At 39.7% G+C, this 15,399-nt stretch overlaps 1 protein-coding gene across 5 annotated transcripts in view; it reads left to right on the forward strand.

Annotated features, from left to right (window-relative positions):
* The window catches only part of gria3a (glutamate receptor, ionotropic, AMPA 3a), an 81,251-nt gene extending 66,289 nt beyond the window's left edge, over window positions 1–14,962 (forward strand). Inside the window, exons 13-17 of one of the 5 annotated variants that reach the window (XR_011603167.1) lie at window positions 3,306–3,553; window positions 4,276–4,390; window positions 11,190–11,304; window positions 12,486–12,734; window positions 13,481–14,962. Coding sequence is in view for 3 of the 5 variants with exons in the window: in XM_070982569.1 (XP_070838670.1) it covers window positions 3,306–3,553; window positions 4,276–4,390; window positions 12,486–12,731 (609 nt within the window). In the remaining 2 variants the exon portion in view is untranslated. Of the gene's footprint in view, window positions 1–3,305; window positions 3,554–4,275; window positions 4,391–11,189; window positions 11,587–12,485; window positions 12,735–13,480 lie in introns of those variants that run through there. The other 4 variants (XM_070982569.1, XM_070982568.1, XR_011603168.1 and 1 more) reach the window with 4 other exon arrangements.
* Window positions 14,963–15,399: the final 437 nt, after the last annotated feature.

Consider the following 15,399-nt stretch of genomic DNA (forward strand, 5'->3'; position numbering starts at 1 on the left):
CCCCATGGGAACGAACGGGGACGCCATAGTCTCAGTTAAGAGTTAAATTACATTATATAACGTTAACTACTGGTAAGAAGGATTAAAAATTTTAAGGTACCAGTAGTATAGAAGAAATCTGAATTAGACATCCCGGTCTGAACAACTCCAAAATGTGAATTATCGGTGATACTTGCTCCGTCCTTGTAATCCAACCATTTGACTAGGAATCAAGTGGGGGACAGTTTATGCCATAACGATTTCAGTGATCCTAATTAAAAGGTACAACAGTAAATACAATCCACACGTTGCAGCAGTTACAAAAAGTTCACTATCACTCAGTCACAATTAAGTGGACACAATAAGAGACACAAACAATTTATTGGTGGTTTGTTAACAGCAGTTGGTTACCTTCGACACTCTTCTCAGCATCAGACTCTTGTCAGATAACACAGTCGGTTGAATATGGTCAATTGATCTGTAGATGTATGTCAATCTGTAAAAAGCTATATATTTTTGTTCTTCTTTTCTTCCTTTTCTGTAGTGCAGGTTGACGACGCTCACGCACAATTAGTTGACGTATTAATGTTGGGTGTGTTGTGTGACATTGGATCCTCAGTGAACAGTTTAGCTGTAAGTAGGATTCCCCCATATCCCTAGGTCACCTGTAAACTTTTAGAATCGCGTTTTTCTTCAAGTGTATCCTAAGCTCATAATGTAAAGGAGACAACATAGCCCCTGCAATCCTCGAGCTTGCATACTAACCTTAGTCTCCCCTTTATTGCATGTTTTCCCTTTTATTTTGTTACTCTTCCAAGTCGCTATAACGAGTAATTGGCTCTTAGGATACCTCAAACGGACCCAAACTCTGTTCAAATGCTGCTGTGTGCCACCTGTTCTGCTTGATCTTTCAGCGATCCGAAGTTCCCTGGACAGCGACCATCGAATCGAGTGGGGGATATGTAGCAGAACCGGCCTTTAACTGACCCCTTCTTTCCCTCCTTTTCTGGTGATACTCAAAGGAAATGGAGGTGTAAACCCGCCAACCGATTGAATTATAGACCGCCTGGTTTACCTATAATGCAATCTGATTTCGAAGAGAGACAGGAAGTCTGGTTCAGTAAACTACTTTACTCACACACTGAAGAAAGAAAGCCAAAAGGTCAACGCCTATCTCTAAATCAGGATGTCCCACGCTATGCTAATTACTTCCCCAATAGCCCGAGGACTCCATACAACAAGACTGCCTGAAGAGACAAATAGCAGGCCTCAGAGGAATCCACAGACATCAGCAAATGCTGATGGTCGTAAACCGGACATCCCTTGAAGCAACTAGTGACTCACGTTTGTGTGTTTTCCTCAACACTCCAAGATAACCAGATTTTATGTCAAACTTAACTTTTCATGTTTTCGACTTACTGGACTCGGGGTACGCATAATATTGATGTTTTTCCCGTATCTCTGACCCGAAGTATGACCAAGTTGTGATTTTAACGGTTTTATAAAGTTGTATGAATTGTCACCACAAACTATACTGCCATCCAGAGTTTCCTAACCGTCAGATTGAATATGCTTTACTTGGTACATTTATCGATAAGTAACCGTAATCGTGATAATCATTTTTTTTTTTGACAAATATAATCTGCCTCTCTTTATTATTACCTTTATTTTTGTATTAGTTACTCATTGAGTTATTATGCCTGTTGGGATAAAATTGTACCATGGTTGTCATTTAATGTTGTCACCCAACCATAGAAAGTATCTAATGCCTGCTGTGAACAATATTGAAATACCATCGAAATTTGTCATTGGAATTATATGTGATTGACCATAGTGAGAAGCAGATGAGCCCCTCGTATGATTCTTTGATTAGTTCAGCTCCAGGAGGCGAGATTACACCGCGCGTCACAAAGAGTCTCCCGTGATTCGATGGCCTGCCTTTCGACACGCCCCGGAGCGACCTTTAAAAACTGCGTGTAGTGCGCGTTTCAGAAGAGTAAGATTTTAGAGTAGATTTTATAGTAAAGTAGATTTGTAGTAGATTTTTAGTTTTGTTTTGTTCTTTTGTTCTGTTCCTTTGTTTTCTTTCATGTCTAGTTACTCTCAGCTGAATTCCTTTCTTTGCTTTTGTCTTAAGTTTTGCACAGTCGTTTTGCTCTTAAGTTTTCGTCTTCGAGCTACTCCAAGCCATTCCGAGTAGCGTAAATAATCTTCAGAAGACGTATTCTTATAATTTGCCGTAAACTTCAAAGTTAACTTCCTTTTTAGCCAAACGTTTTGTTTTGTTTTCATTAGTGAAATTAGGCAAGTAATACTAATTTTGTAGCCTTCTTCGACCGGCCATCGAAGAGACTCTTAATTTGTACTATCAGTCTAAAATAATCCGTCACGGACTCAACCGAACCAAACCCTGCGGCCAGCTGTTGATCCTTGGTCCGGTTCACAACCATCCGGAGCCGTCCCTCATCTGTAACCGACCGCCGAACCATTTCCAGAGACGCCCCGTTCCGCACCAGTTTGTCATCTTGGAGGTCTGGGCCTTCCACTAGACCACCAAGTAGATCGAGCCGCGGACGAACACCTGGAACGTCTTCGAGCCAGTTCGGAGCAGAGCACAACGGGACGCCAGCAACCAAGTAGGCACGCTAAGTGGGTTTGAATAAGAGTTGGTCCGTGAGGTTAAGATTAGGTCAATTCGTCCAAATTCTCTCCATTAATCGTTCTTTCCCTTAACTCCGCGTTCGCGTCCCCATTACTCCTTTTAGACTGCCTCTCACTATCGCCAATTTATTTACCCTTGTGTTGCCATAAGTTTCTTGTTTGTTCTGTCATATCACCTCCCATCTTCTGTCTTATTGTTCATGGTACATTACCCATTATCCACAATTCTGCTTAATAAATGATATTTTGATTTAAGTCCTGGTTAGACGGTGTCCTTTTGAACTGAATATTTACGATCCCTGTATCCAGAATTTACACTTCAGGTTATCAGACTGGTTTACCGTTAGTTCATTCGTTAATATTTATCAGCGTTATAGCAGTTAATTTCTGCAGTCCTTCTTAGCTGAGGAAGGTGGTGCCCCGACATTTTATCAACGAATGCAACATCAAATTAAGGTAGTACACACTACAGTAGTTTATATGCAGTCAAGGATAGAGTAACTGTCACACAGTCCAGCCTCACACTGACATGACAGTGATATCGATCCTTTCCCAAAATGTCAAACTTTTCCTTTTGCTCAAACCCACAGCAGCTCATTGTGAATGTTTTATGAAGTGCATAACTGAGCTGTTTCTGTCTTCTCTCTGTGTGTCCTCAAATGCAGCGCTCCAAAATAGCAGTTTATGAGAAAATGTGGTCATACATGAAATCAGCTGAGCCCTCAGTCTTTGCCAAGACAACACCCGACGGGGTTTCCCGGGTACGAAAGTCAAAGGGAAAGTTCGCCTTTCTTCTCGAGTCGACTATGAACGAGTACATAGAGCAGCGGAAGCCATGCGACACCATGAAAGTGGGCGGCAACCTCGACTCTAAGGGCTATGGTGTGGCCACACCGAAAGGCTCTGCATTAAGGTGGGTGGGATAATATAACAATATCCTCCATGTTGTTATAGTATTCCACCTACCCTGATGTCTCCTTTTGCCATTCTCTTCTTCTTCACTCCTTAATTCTTCTTTTTTTTCCAAGTGCATCAATGAATGAACAGTATTATCATTTGAATCAACACGTTCAGCCATTTTCTGTTCTGTCCTGTGTATCTGGTTTGTGTCTCTGTTACTTTCTTCTTTCTATTAAGGTTATCGGTATATCAGTCCCTCTCAGTGAATCCATCTGAATGTCGATGTGCACTGTCACCCTCCCCAACCTTGTTTGTTTTGCTCTTCCCTTCAGCCTCTCCTCCCTCCCGGTCTCTGTGGTGCCCTTTTGCATTGCTTCTAATTCAACTCTGAAATATGTCTCTTTTGCTAGTTAAACCGCTGGTCTGTCAGTTGTGATGAATGTTAAGCTGCATGCTGGATGTTCTTATTTCTAGTTCAATGACAGAATGTCCCCATCCCGCACACTTCAGTTACAAGCAATGTAACCCTCCATGCCACCTCTCTAATATTTAACATTTTCTTTGCTGTAAAAATGCTTCTTACCCTTCCACACCAGTGAAATTCTTTACCAATTTGTCCCTTCCGTGCTCCCCTTATGAACCATTGATATTTATCACTATTTTTTACTAATATTCTATATTAGATTTCTCACGGACCTGTTCATTTTCTTACAAGTTATGTTTTATCGTTTCAAGAAATGCTGTTAACCTGGCAGTGTTAAAACTGAATGAGCAAGGCCTCTTGGACAAATTGAAAAACAAATGGTGGTACGACAAGGGAGAGTGCGGCAGCGGGGGAGGTGACTCTAAGGTCAGCCTCAATGTCACCAAAGTCGGGTATCCTAGAACAGAGTAATCGGCAAGGCTGTCGTCACTGACTGTAGTCTTTTGGGCCCAAATATCTGGAGTTACAGATAAATATAAGTGATTATTTGGTTTATATCGTGCAGATGTGATCAACTGGGAACCCTTTACTTGGCTAATGGAGGAGAAAAAAGCCCAAAAATGTGAGGTAAACCAAAGTGCAGGAGTAGTCTGGAGATCTGAAAAGTGATGATTTAGTGTGTGTATTTGTGACAGAGTAGTTGTTTCTATGTTTTTGACCTGTAGTTATGAAAGACAGAATCTTTGCCTTTGTTATTTTATATCTACAGGCCAATATGAAAGCTCTGTATCTTCTTATGTGGCATTCAGCCTAATGCCAGCAGGATTAAAGCGAAGCTCTAGTCTCGATCAGTACCTCCAAGTCGAACAATGTGAGCACTCTCCAATCTGCCGCCTGGGCGTTAGGGCAGGCACGGGGAACAGCGTTGTCTTGAGGGGACTAAGCATCGCAGGCAAACGTGAGAATTCTAATGACAGAGTGACAACTAACGGTCCAAACTTTTTTGTCCAACATCCTCTCACCGAAATCCAGCGTAAGACTGACAGAAACCTTTGGTTGGTCTTGATCCAAGGCTAGTCAAAGTCTATCCATGGCCACCCTGACCTGGTAAACCCTGCAGTAGTAGAGTGTAAGATATGACCAGGGGCCCCATTTGTACGAGAGGATTTGATTTGAATCGCACATTTGTACTAAGATCGTTTTTTTCATTGTGTGCATAAAGCCGATGCACACGTATCAGTGATTGAGCGAAGATGTGTTCAGACCTTAAAGTGAGACTATGCAACTTTTGCTTAACAGCGGCCACTAGTGGCCTGATGTGGTAAGTACAGGACACCGGCACATCGCATTTTCTGTGTTACGACATCTTTTTTAATTCGCATTAAACCATTTAAATGTTTTGTCTTTGTAATAGTAGTAATAGTAGCACAAGTAGAGAAGAGTCATGAGGTCAGTGAACAATTAGCTACCATTAGCCACCATTAGCTACTGGTCATAAACTACCAAGTGAGGCTCTAGCAGCAAACTGAACACTGAAGCAGGCCTCATATTTATTGCTTATGAATAAAACCTTTCATTTGTAACAGGATGATTGTATTATTTCTTCTTCCAGAAGTCACATAGCCTCACTTTCAATGTCGTGTGAAAACAAAGAAATCAAATTACAGAAGAGCTTAGCTGATAATTATCGTAAGCCTCTCTTGCTTTTTCACACTGTGTGCATATAATCTATCCTTACTCTACTATTTCAGAGCCGTGCACATCAGGCTCAGCTCTGCAGAAGAGCTGCAACCTTTTTCCACATCGTCTGAAAAATATTGGCACGGATGAGGACTTTTTTTTTTTTTTTCAATCAAATCTGTCGTACAATCTTTCTATAAATGAGGCCCCTGATCTTGTGTTTCAGACGCCAGGGCGCAGTAACAGCCCGACTGTGGATCCATCTCTGCCTCTGCTCTTCAGCTTGCACCATGACCACAGTACACTTGGCAAATTGCGAGAGAAGAGACAAGGCAATCTTTGCTGTTATTGACTGGAGTCATCCATTCCTGAGTGAGCAGGATATGGATACTAGTGTTGGGATAACACAAAGAAGCCGTCTCCTCTCGCTGGCAATTTGCCTTGATCCCTAGAAAAAGAGTTAGAAAGAGAGTAGATGATCAGTGGGACGTGATCTGACTGCCATGTTTCTTTGTCCTTATTTCACTTTCAGAAATGCATGTGTGGGTAATTTAACAGTGAGATGGAAATATATTGTATGTAACTACCACTGAGAAAATATGACTTAACGTGAACTCAATGAAATATTATCACTGGCCAGCTTATTTTTATATCCCGTATAGTAAATTCAATAGAGATATTTTAGTGATTCTATTTCATACATACTCACTAAAACCAAGCAAAACTGGGTGATTTCAAACATGTTCATCCTTGTGGGTAATTTATAGTTTATACTGTATGATGTTTCTTTAATTTGACATCATACAGCATGTGGTTTCAGTCTTCATTTGGCCATGAGAGTCGGTGTTGTGCATGGGTCATTTTGTTTGCTCATGAGTGTGTTTAGATGCTGTTTTCTTGTTTTGCAGACAGACTGAAGGGTAAAGTTCTGATGTGGCTTAAATCAGGGAGAGCAGAGGTTAAGTTGACCCTTACACCCTGACACAAAACAGGTGCGGGGGGTGGACACAATAAAAGAAACACCTGCACGATGTATCACATCCAATACAGCCATAAATGCTCCCTGTGTGAAGCTTACAGGTCCCATAGGATGCAAAGCGATACTGCGACAACTTAAACTAGTGAAATATTTAAAAAAAACAGTAGAGGTGAATCAATACTTCTGTGACACAGTCTCAATGAAAAATAAACACTACTAATAATTAAACTGAACAAACTGCATTGCAGCAGACTGCACAGGTGTTCATGATTTTCTGTCCACCCTCTGTACTTAAACACAAAATGTGATTCAAATCTTTGATGCTGGCCACAGCCAGCCTGAGAAAAACTAAAATCATGTCTCATATTGTTTAACCACAGTAGGTTTTTAAAATGTGACTCTGAGGAGCTTTAGTGCTCAAGAGAATCAAGGCCCTTTAGACCATGACAAATTAATACTTGTCTGCTACCTGGACAACATTACATGCACGTCAGACAGGACAGAGGCTGATCTGTCGTACCCAGCATACTGCTGGCTGTGGGACAATAATGTGTGTTTGTCCTTTGTAATGTCCAGAACATGAAAAGCCCTATTTCATCATCATTGTCACTGTATGTTATAGCTTTAAGATTTACACACTGAAATAGTTAAATAAATTCAACATTCAAAAGTTTCATTTGTCACAATGTGTGCAGTGAAATGCAGGGTGGAGGGGCTGGAGTGCAGTGAGATTCATGATCAGAACAAGTAATAAGAATCACATACAGAACCAAAGGATGGAAATCCAAATATATATATATAAATAATGAATATATGTATAAATATAAACATTTTAAAATGCTTAACTGGTAAATTGGTTTGGTGTGTACGATAGCTATGTAATCGTTCAAAATATCTGAATTTATTTATTCCAAAGTGTTTTATTAAAATGCATAGTCAAAGTGTTTTATTGTCATATGCACAGCAAGAAACAAGTTTCCTAGCACAATGAAATTCTTACTTTGCTGTCCACGAGAATGCCAAGATAAAAAGATATATGAAAGCAACAATATCAAACAAAGAGCAATTTAAAGAATCAAAGATAAATAAATAAACAAAAATGAGATAAATGAACAGAATTGCAACGACTATAAACAGAAATTGGAAATGACTATATACATAATTGCAGTGACTATACACGTAGTGCAAAGTGGTGTTATGTGCAAACTAGTAGGTGTAAACAGTAAACAGTAGCATGTGCAAATTGGTAAAAGTAAACATTAAACAGTAAGTGTGCAAACTGGTAGCTGCAAACAATAAGCAGTAAAAAGTCCAAAATGGTAGAACTAAACCGTAAAAAACAGTGAAGTACACAGTGAAGAGTAAAGTGTAAGGGACTGTGCAGTTATGAATGCAGCTGAATGAAGGAGGTAGTCCACGATTAGACTCCAGTTAACTGTTAAGGAGTCTGATGGCTGCGGGAAAGAAAGAGTTCTTTAATCTGGATGTCCTGCATTTCACACTTCTGTACCTCCTGAGGGTAGAAGTGTGAACAGTCCATGCTGTGGGTGGGTGGGGTCTTTCAGGATGGAGGCAGCTCTCTTGTGGACCCTGTGGTGGTAAATGCTCTGCAGAGAGGGCAGTGGAGTCCTGGTGATCCTCTCAGCAGTTTTTACTACATACATGTACACAATACATGTGTATTTAAATGTATTTTTTGTATTATTCAGTTTTTATACAAAGGTTATGTTAACTATGAAGCACCGAAAACTGAAATGAGGCTGATAGTAAGCTGTCTTCACAGCTTTACTGTATGTGACTCACTACCCAGTATAATTTGTAGATTTTGGGCTTCATAATTGACTTGTTTGTTCTCGCTACACTGAATTTTTTTTTTTTTTGCATCCATTTCTGAAATGGTGCTGTAGAAATTCAATTAGTAGCTGCTGTGGCAGCGCATTATTGTTACTCTTGTTTCTTTGAGCTGTGTGTTACAGAAATGCAGTTCTCTCTGTAAACGTGTAAAATCAGGTGTGAGTTCACTCTGTGTGGCGCTGTGAGCTGCCATGACATCAGAGGTTTGGGACAGCTCACACAGGTTTTCTCTCTGACAGTAAATGTCAGGTGGAGTTATTCACCAGCACAGAGCACACTGCGACAGGAGACACAACAGAAATACTTAGAGCGATGATTTTATGTCTCTGGGACAAAATAATTACAATCCCAAGCTGCTTAGGAAGGGAAACATGTAGTTTTCCTTTTTCTCTCTGTTACCCCCATTGAGAGTTTTTAAAAAGTTTTTTTTTCTTTTTTTATTATTATTATTCTTATTATAATTATTATTTTGACCTCAGAAGCTCTTTGGTTTCTCTGTAAGGCTGACGGCCATTTAGCTCTGCACTATTTACATCTTTTCTGACCAAATGTAATTCAGGGTATTTCAACCACATAAAAGTCTCCAGAGTAGAACCAAACATCAAACATATCAACAGTCTGTCTCCATCATTACAATCACAGTGTATATATAGTGCCCTAGCATATATACAGTGTATGTGTATGGATGGAGTTCTGTTTTAATGTGGGTTTTCCAGATAAGGAAAAATACAGGGAAATATCTGAGAGTCTCCAAACTGTGACCGCTCACTCCAGTTTATTATTTAATAGTCCATGGCCACCACCTGGTGGACTGTCAGAGGCCTGGGCCTTTAGCTGATGACCAGCAGATTGTTGCAATTCACCATATTTTCTTGTAGAGCTGAAAAAATGCCGCGTTTTGTATAACAACAAGAGAAAAGGCAAGTCATCCTCCCCAAAACGCTGTATTTATATTTAAGTGACTAAAATACATGATTAACCTGCAGAAAACAACTGATATGAATGACACTGAATCAATTACTGTAGCCACATTTCATTCCAATGAATGTGGTACCCTTAATAATAATGACCTTTATTTGTATGACACCTGTCATACAGGAATTGCAGCTCGAACTGCTTTACAAGCGCTTCACATAGTAAAGTCAAAGTGGACATAAAAACAGGGATTAAAAAAATGAATGTGAAATAAAATGGAAAAAAACCTACTTGATACTAATAGTAAAAGGAAGCTGGGATAAGGATGAAAATAAAAATAAAGACTACGCATAATATCAGATGGAGAATAAAACCACAGAGTAATATTAATAAAATAAAGATTGAGTAATAAAGAGTGCATAGAATGTGTAAAATCTATTTAAAAGTACAGCAAAGCAGTTCAAAACACAAAGGTTTCAGGTCTGTATCAGGAAGTCACAGCTAGCTAAAGGCTAATGTAAAGAGATAAGTTTCAAAAACAATTATTATCAAAAAGTGGTTTGTAGCTGCTGGAAACGTCCTTCTTGAAGGCAGTTTTGTTTGCGCTTCATCCTCGCAGTGTTTCTAAAAAGCATCATAAGAAGAACACAGCTCAAGCATCCAAAATGCACCAGTGTCCAAATAAAACAATTACAGATGACTGTGTGCAGGATCGATTCGTGACGTGCAGCGGCCCTTTAGTCGCCAGTTCATGTTCAGATCTCTCAGTCCTTCCTGCTCTGCTGTGTGTCCGTTACAATTTGTCGTTGCATTTAAATTCATTCACCCGAGTCGTTGTTTGTCATCATAACTTTGCCTTTCATAGAGCTCTGACTGGAGAACAGGACTGCACATCGTCCACTTAACATCACGCATGTCTGGGTTTTTTTTGTTGTATAAGCAATCAGAAAACACAAGTTGTATTCTATTGGACACACGGAGAACACAGTGGTGAATACAATATATTTGGTGATGTTGGATTACAAACACTGATTTTTTTCTGATAGGAAACAAGCCTGGAAATCTGTCAGTCAAGGACACTGAGCGTAATGTCTTGCAAAACAAAAACCCCAAACTGTGACTGTCCTCATCTGGGATTTGATTCAGAAAAAGTGTCTTCATTGACTCTTACAAGCATATTCACAGAAATACCTTTAACAACAGGCCGATGAACCAAGATCACTTGATCCATAAGCTCAGAAGCAGGATCTAAATTTGCCTTCCTGCTCTCCTGATTGGCACAGATGTCCCGCCGTGTTGGACACACCGCTTTCATGATTGAAAGGGGAGGTTTTGTGAGACATTAGCCTCTAATTACTGTCAGTGAAATTGAACTGCTGTGTTTTGTCTGTTAGTCAAGAAAGGGTTCCTGTTAGATCCACCTTGCTAAACATGAAAAAAGGCTGCCCATAGCAAAAATGTGCCCTCAGCAATTACTGCCTCTGTTTTCTTTCATTCTGTTAAAGCTATGCAGCAGCTGCTTTATTCTGCAAGTTCAAATGTTTTCTCTTCTTGTGATCAGTGTGTGCCGATTACTCAAAGCGATATAGGTGGGGTCTGGCATGCTAGGGTAGTCATGGATTATGAAAGGTCATATTTATATATATATATATACTGTATATATACTGTAGTGTTGCTTGCTGTGATGTGTTGGCCAGGACCCTACTCTATCGCTTTGCACAGTATAAAGTAGTTTAAAAAGTTGAATAACATAAAATAACATAATATAATGTTATTTATGTTATTTCCCACGTGAAGAACTCCTGTAAACCTTGCAGTATTGAAACTCAGTGAACAAGGCATCTTAGACAAGCTGAAAAACAAATGGTGGTACGATAAGGGTGAATGTGGAACCAAGGACTCTGGAAGTAAGGTCAGTCGCTGCAGGTCTTTTTATACTGATTGCAAAATGCATTTTGACCCAACTGTTCATATGCAAACATCTAAAGCACACATTCTGTCAGACATATATGTGAACACCTGCTTGTCTGCCCTCAGAATAACATGTGAAAAACATTAAAAACTAAACATCCTGCACACATAGTCTAATTTCTCTACACTCCGATCATAATCCATTACATTAACATGACTCATTACATGCAGACACTTCCAGATTGTAAAATTGCAGCATGATTACACACTATTTTTTTATCCATACCATAAAATTTTGAGAAGTTGAATCATAGAATTGAAACCATTATACTGCTATTTCGTCATCCAAACCTTTATTGAAATTTAGTTTATTGGTGGTCTTCATCATTTGTATGCAAGCAGCTTTAATCAACTCCAAAACGACCAGCTAGTCAAAGGCATCCTTATTCTGACAAAGTCCAAAGTGACCTTTAAATACCATCCGAGCACCGAGTGGTCAAATGATATTTAATAGTCATGTCTCATAGATGGAGTGTCACAGTAAGGAACTTTTTATTTAATGCCTTTAATTAACGTAAAGAAGTTTACAAGCCATTTAACTGACTTTTTTGAGACATAAAAAAAGTAGCATTTGCTCCCTTTAGGACTCCAAACTGCCCCCCAGGGTAAGAATGCAAATGGTAAAACTCACATAAATTAATTTCAATATCACTGTTTGGCTTTTAATAGCAGCAAAATGGTTCAATTCGCCCTCCACAGCTTGCCACTTTGATTGTACAAATGCAGTGTGTTGAAGTTGAGCAGCTATGATAGTGAATCGAGGGTTTAATCTGTAGACCTGTACGACCACGACCGCCTTCCTCTAGCTGTGGTCTCGTAAAGAGACCATAAAGCAGGATAGATAGCAACTCTCTCTACATTCACCTTCAGAGTAGAGGATGACGAGAGGAGTTAAGACACATTTAAGATGTTCCAGTTTATCTGACTTCTAGGCTAAATTAGGCATCTGTATCTCAGAGGGTTTTGTAGACACAATTAGCAACCTCCTCAGAGTTACTGTTTAGTCATAGTGCAGCAGGATGTACGTAGGAGATTCCTGTTGGTGTGGGTGTAGATGTTGTTTGAGGTCAGCCTTAGAGTGCCACTTAAAAACGTCTTAACGGTGGTCTTTACCTCCCCCAGGACAAGACAAGTGCACTAAGCCTAAGCAACGTGGCAGGAGTCTTCTATATTCTGGTTGGAGGGCTTGGCCTGGCTATGACCGTGGCTTTGATAGAGTTCTGCTATAAGTCACGGCAAGAAACCAAAAGACTGAAGCTGGCAAAGAATGCCCAGAACTTTAAGCCGGCCCCTCCGACAAACACCCAGAATTTTGCCACGTACCGTGAAGGCTACAACGTGTACGGAACAGAGAGCGTTAAAATCTAGAGGGTACGTCCTTCATTGTTGTTTCCACATTGTGTCAGTTTGGTGATCGTGTAAGCCGTCATACAGGAAACTAGTGGAATCAGTGACTCTGTTATCAGTAACTTTATGTGAATATCTGCTTTTAAAAAAAGGAAATATTTCAGAATCAGAATTGGGATCAACTTAATTGGCCAAGTATGTGTGCACAGACTCAGGTTAAACATTGCATTTGATGGATTTGCACAAAAAAAAAACCCATACAACTCCACAAGGTAAAAAAAGACAAAAAAAAAAAAAAAAAAAAAAAAGCCGAAAAGACTGAACAATAAGCACCTCTGACTTATAAACACGAGTTGTTCTGACTCAACTCTTTCGATTTGAATTGATGAGTTGAATTAATGTTTAATGACTCAACTCGCCTTATTAGGTTTCTACAGAAACTGACTTCCCAGCATGCTTTGTTTAGTTTGATACAAACATACATGATGGAAACTTCCATCATGGCGACACAGGAAACACCAGATGATACGTCAGAGAGTGAGGAAGGAAGTCGGCAAGCCTGACTTAACGTTAATAAATAAAGAAAAAGTCATCCAGGAACATTTGTGCTCGAGTCATGACAGATTTTCAGTTTAAGTTCAGTTAACTTACCTTTCAAAGGCTGCAGGAGAACTTACGTTTTGAGGGTTGAAACCACCTAAATTGATTTGCTGCAGAGTGGTAGCAGCTGAACTCCATCCTTAACCTTTGCACGTCTCTCGGCTCTGCAGAGGTGAAGCGTGTCGATTCCCACTGGAGCGTCTGGATGGAAACAGCCACTCTGTGTGACCCCAACACCCCGAGGCTGGCATCCTGGAGGCAACAGCCTTCTTTGTCATCAGCTTGGACGCAAGTCTCCAAGTCTACAAGTGCTCGTTCTGGGTTGTGAGGCCCGTCACACTAACAGAGGGCAATGACGCAACAGGACTTTTGCTTCTGGAAACATGAGATTTGCCTCTTGTAGTGCCTTATGGAGCATTTCAGCGTCATGGCAATGCAATTAAAATTTAATTCACTTGAAAAAAAAAATCTGTGGAACTAGGGCAAAACATTGCTTCAAATGACAATTAGATGAACTGTTGCAATTTCAGCCATTTTCTATTTTGACAAAGAGCAAAAAAAGAAAAAAAAAAAGCCATGATTTGCAATCAAAACGTCCTGGAGTACTTATTATTAAGTCATTTGAATCCTTTACAGACATATTTTTGTGGTGAAATCTTAAGTTGGATAAATGTTATATTTAGTGAAGTAAAGTCATATTCTTGTTTTGCTATAAGACTATTTTCAGTTTCATAATATTTAGGACAGGCATCGATCAGTAGGGTAAAGCATCAGTTAAAGTGACATCATTGTACCCCAGTTTTTACTCCGAAAATATCAATAATATGAAACTAGTGGTCATCTGAAACGGTTTAGACGGTGTTATTTTCAAAGTCTGTTGGACGTCATATACAACTGACTCTGTATTCACTTAGATGCTTCTTTTGAAATGAGACTACATTCGTTTCAGCCGCCACTATTTTGAAACAAGAGCGTTTTTTTATTGAAATGAGGTCCGCTTTTAATCACTTAGTGCCATACTGTTGAAATCATTACTATAAATCCTTAGGGACTAGGAGAGTGACCCCTTTTTATGTGACAGCATATTCAAATGGTTTAACTGAGCTTATGGTTTACACTGTACACACGTAGAAGCTGTTCTCATGTAAATGCAGTATCTGCAGCTGTGAATCTCAACATTTTTGGTAAATGATAACACACCATAGCTTCTTTGGTTGTGATAAGCTTTCTGTGTCTATGCATTATGCAGAAGGTGAGCTGGTGAACTGTACATTGAGGAGAGAGCTACAAATGAAACATTCGTCTGTTTGTATAAGTGAACTTTTTTATAAACTGAAGGAAAAACCTACAAATGCTACAAACCATGTACGCCTACGTTTATTTAGTATATCAGACTTTCTCATCCTTTTCTCCCCGGATAAAGTGCATGTGAATTTGGTGGTAGTTTTACCAAACTGCAACTCAAAATGGACCCTGGTTTAGTTAAGAGTCCGATACCGACGTTTGACCCAGTTTGGTTTTAGTTTTTCCGGTTCATTTGTAACAGTACCTCAACCATGAGAGTTGCATGTATGGACACAGTGAACCTCTGTGGAGAGGTCATGTACAAAGGATTTTATTACATTTCCTTAATAAAAGCAGGTTTATATTCACCTTTTGGACTTTCATCCTTTTTACACGTAAAAAGAAAGACATTTATATAAACTCAGTGCGAGTGTTGAATCATTTTTACTCATCAAAACACAATGATGTCTTATAACAGCAACTTCCACAGACGTTCTGTTGGATGTAATCATATGAAGTAACATGAGTATGGAAGCCCATTTGTGCCAGAAAAAAAAAAAAAAAACTTCTGATATGACCTCTATGAGCCCCTCCCTGCATCCACAGCCTCTTATTCTAGCATCTTTGTGGGTTCTCTTCATGAGGGTCCTTTATACTCAGCCCCCTCCTCCGTCCTGTGTCCCTGACGACAGCAGATGATGAAGCTGATTCCACTTTTCTGGACATGTTGAACATCTGACGGTCACTGTGTTTTACATGTCATTGCATTTGTAATCACAATGTTCCGCACATTACCGCCTGCGCT

This window comes from Chaetodon trifascialis, chromosome 16 (assembly GCF_039877785.1).
Source record: "Chaetodon trifascialis isolate fChaTrf1 chromosome 16, fChaTrf1.hap1, whole genome shotgun sequence".
Taxonomy (NCBI): Eukaryota; Metazoa; Chordata; class Actinopteri; order Chaetodontiformes; family Chaetodontidae; genus Chaetodon; species Chaetodon trifascialis.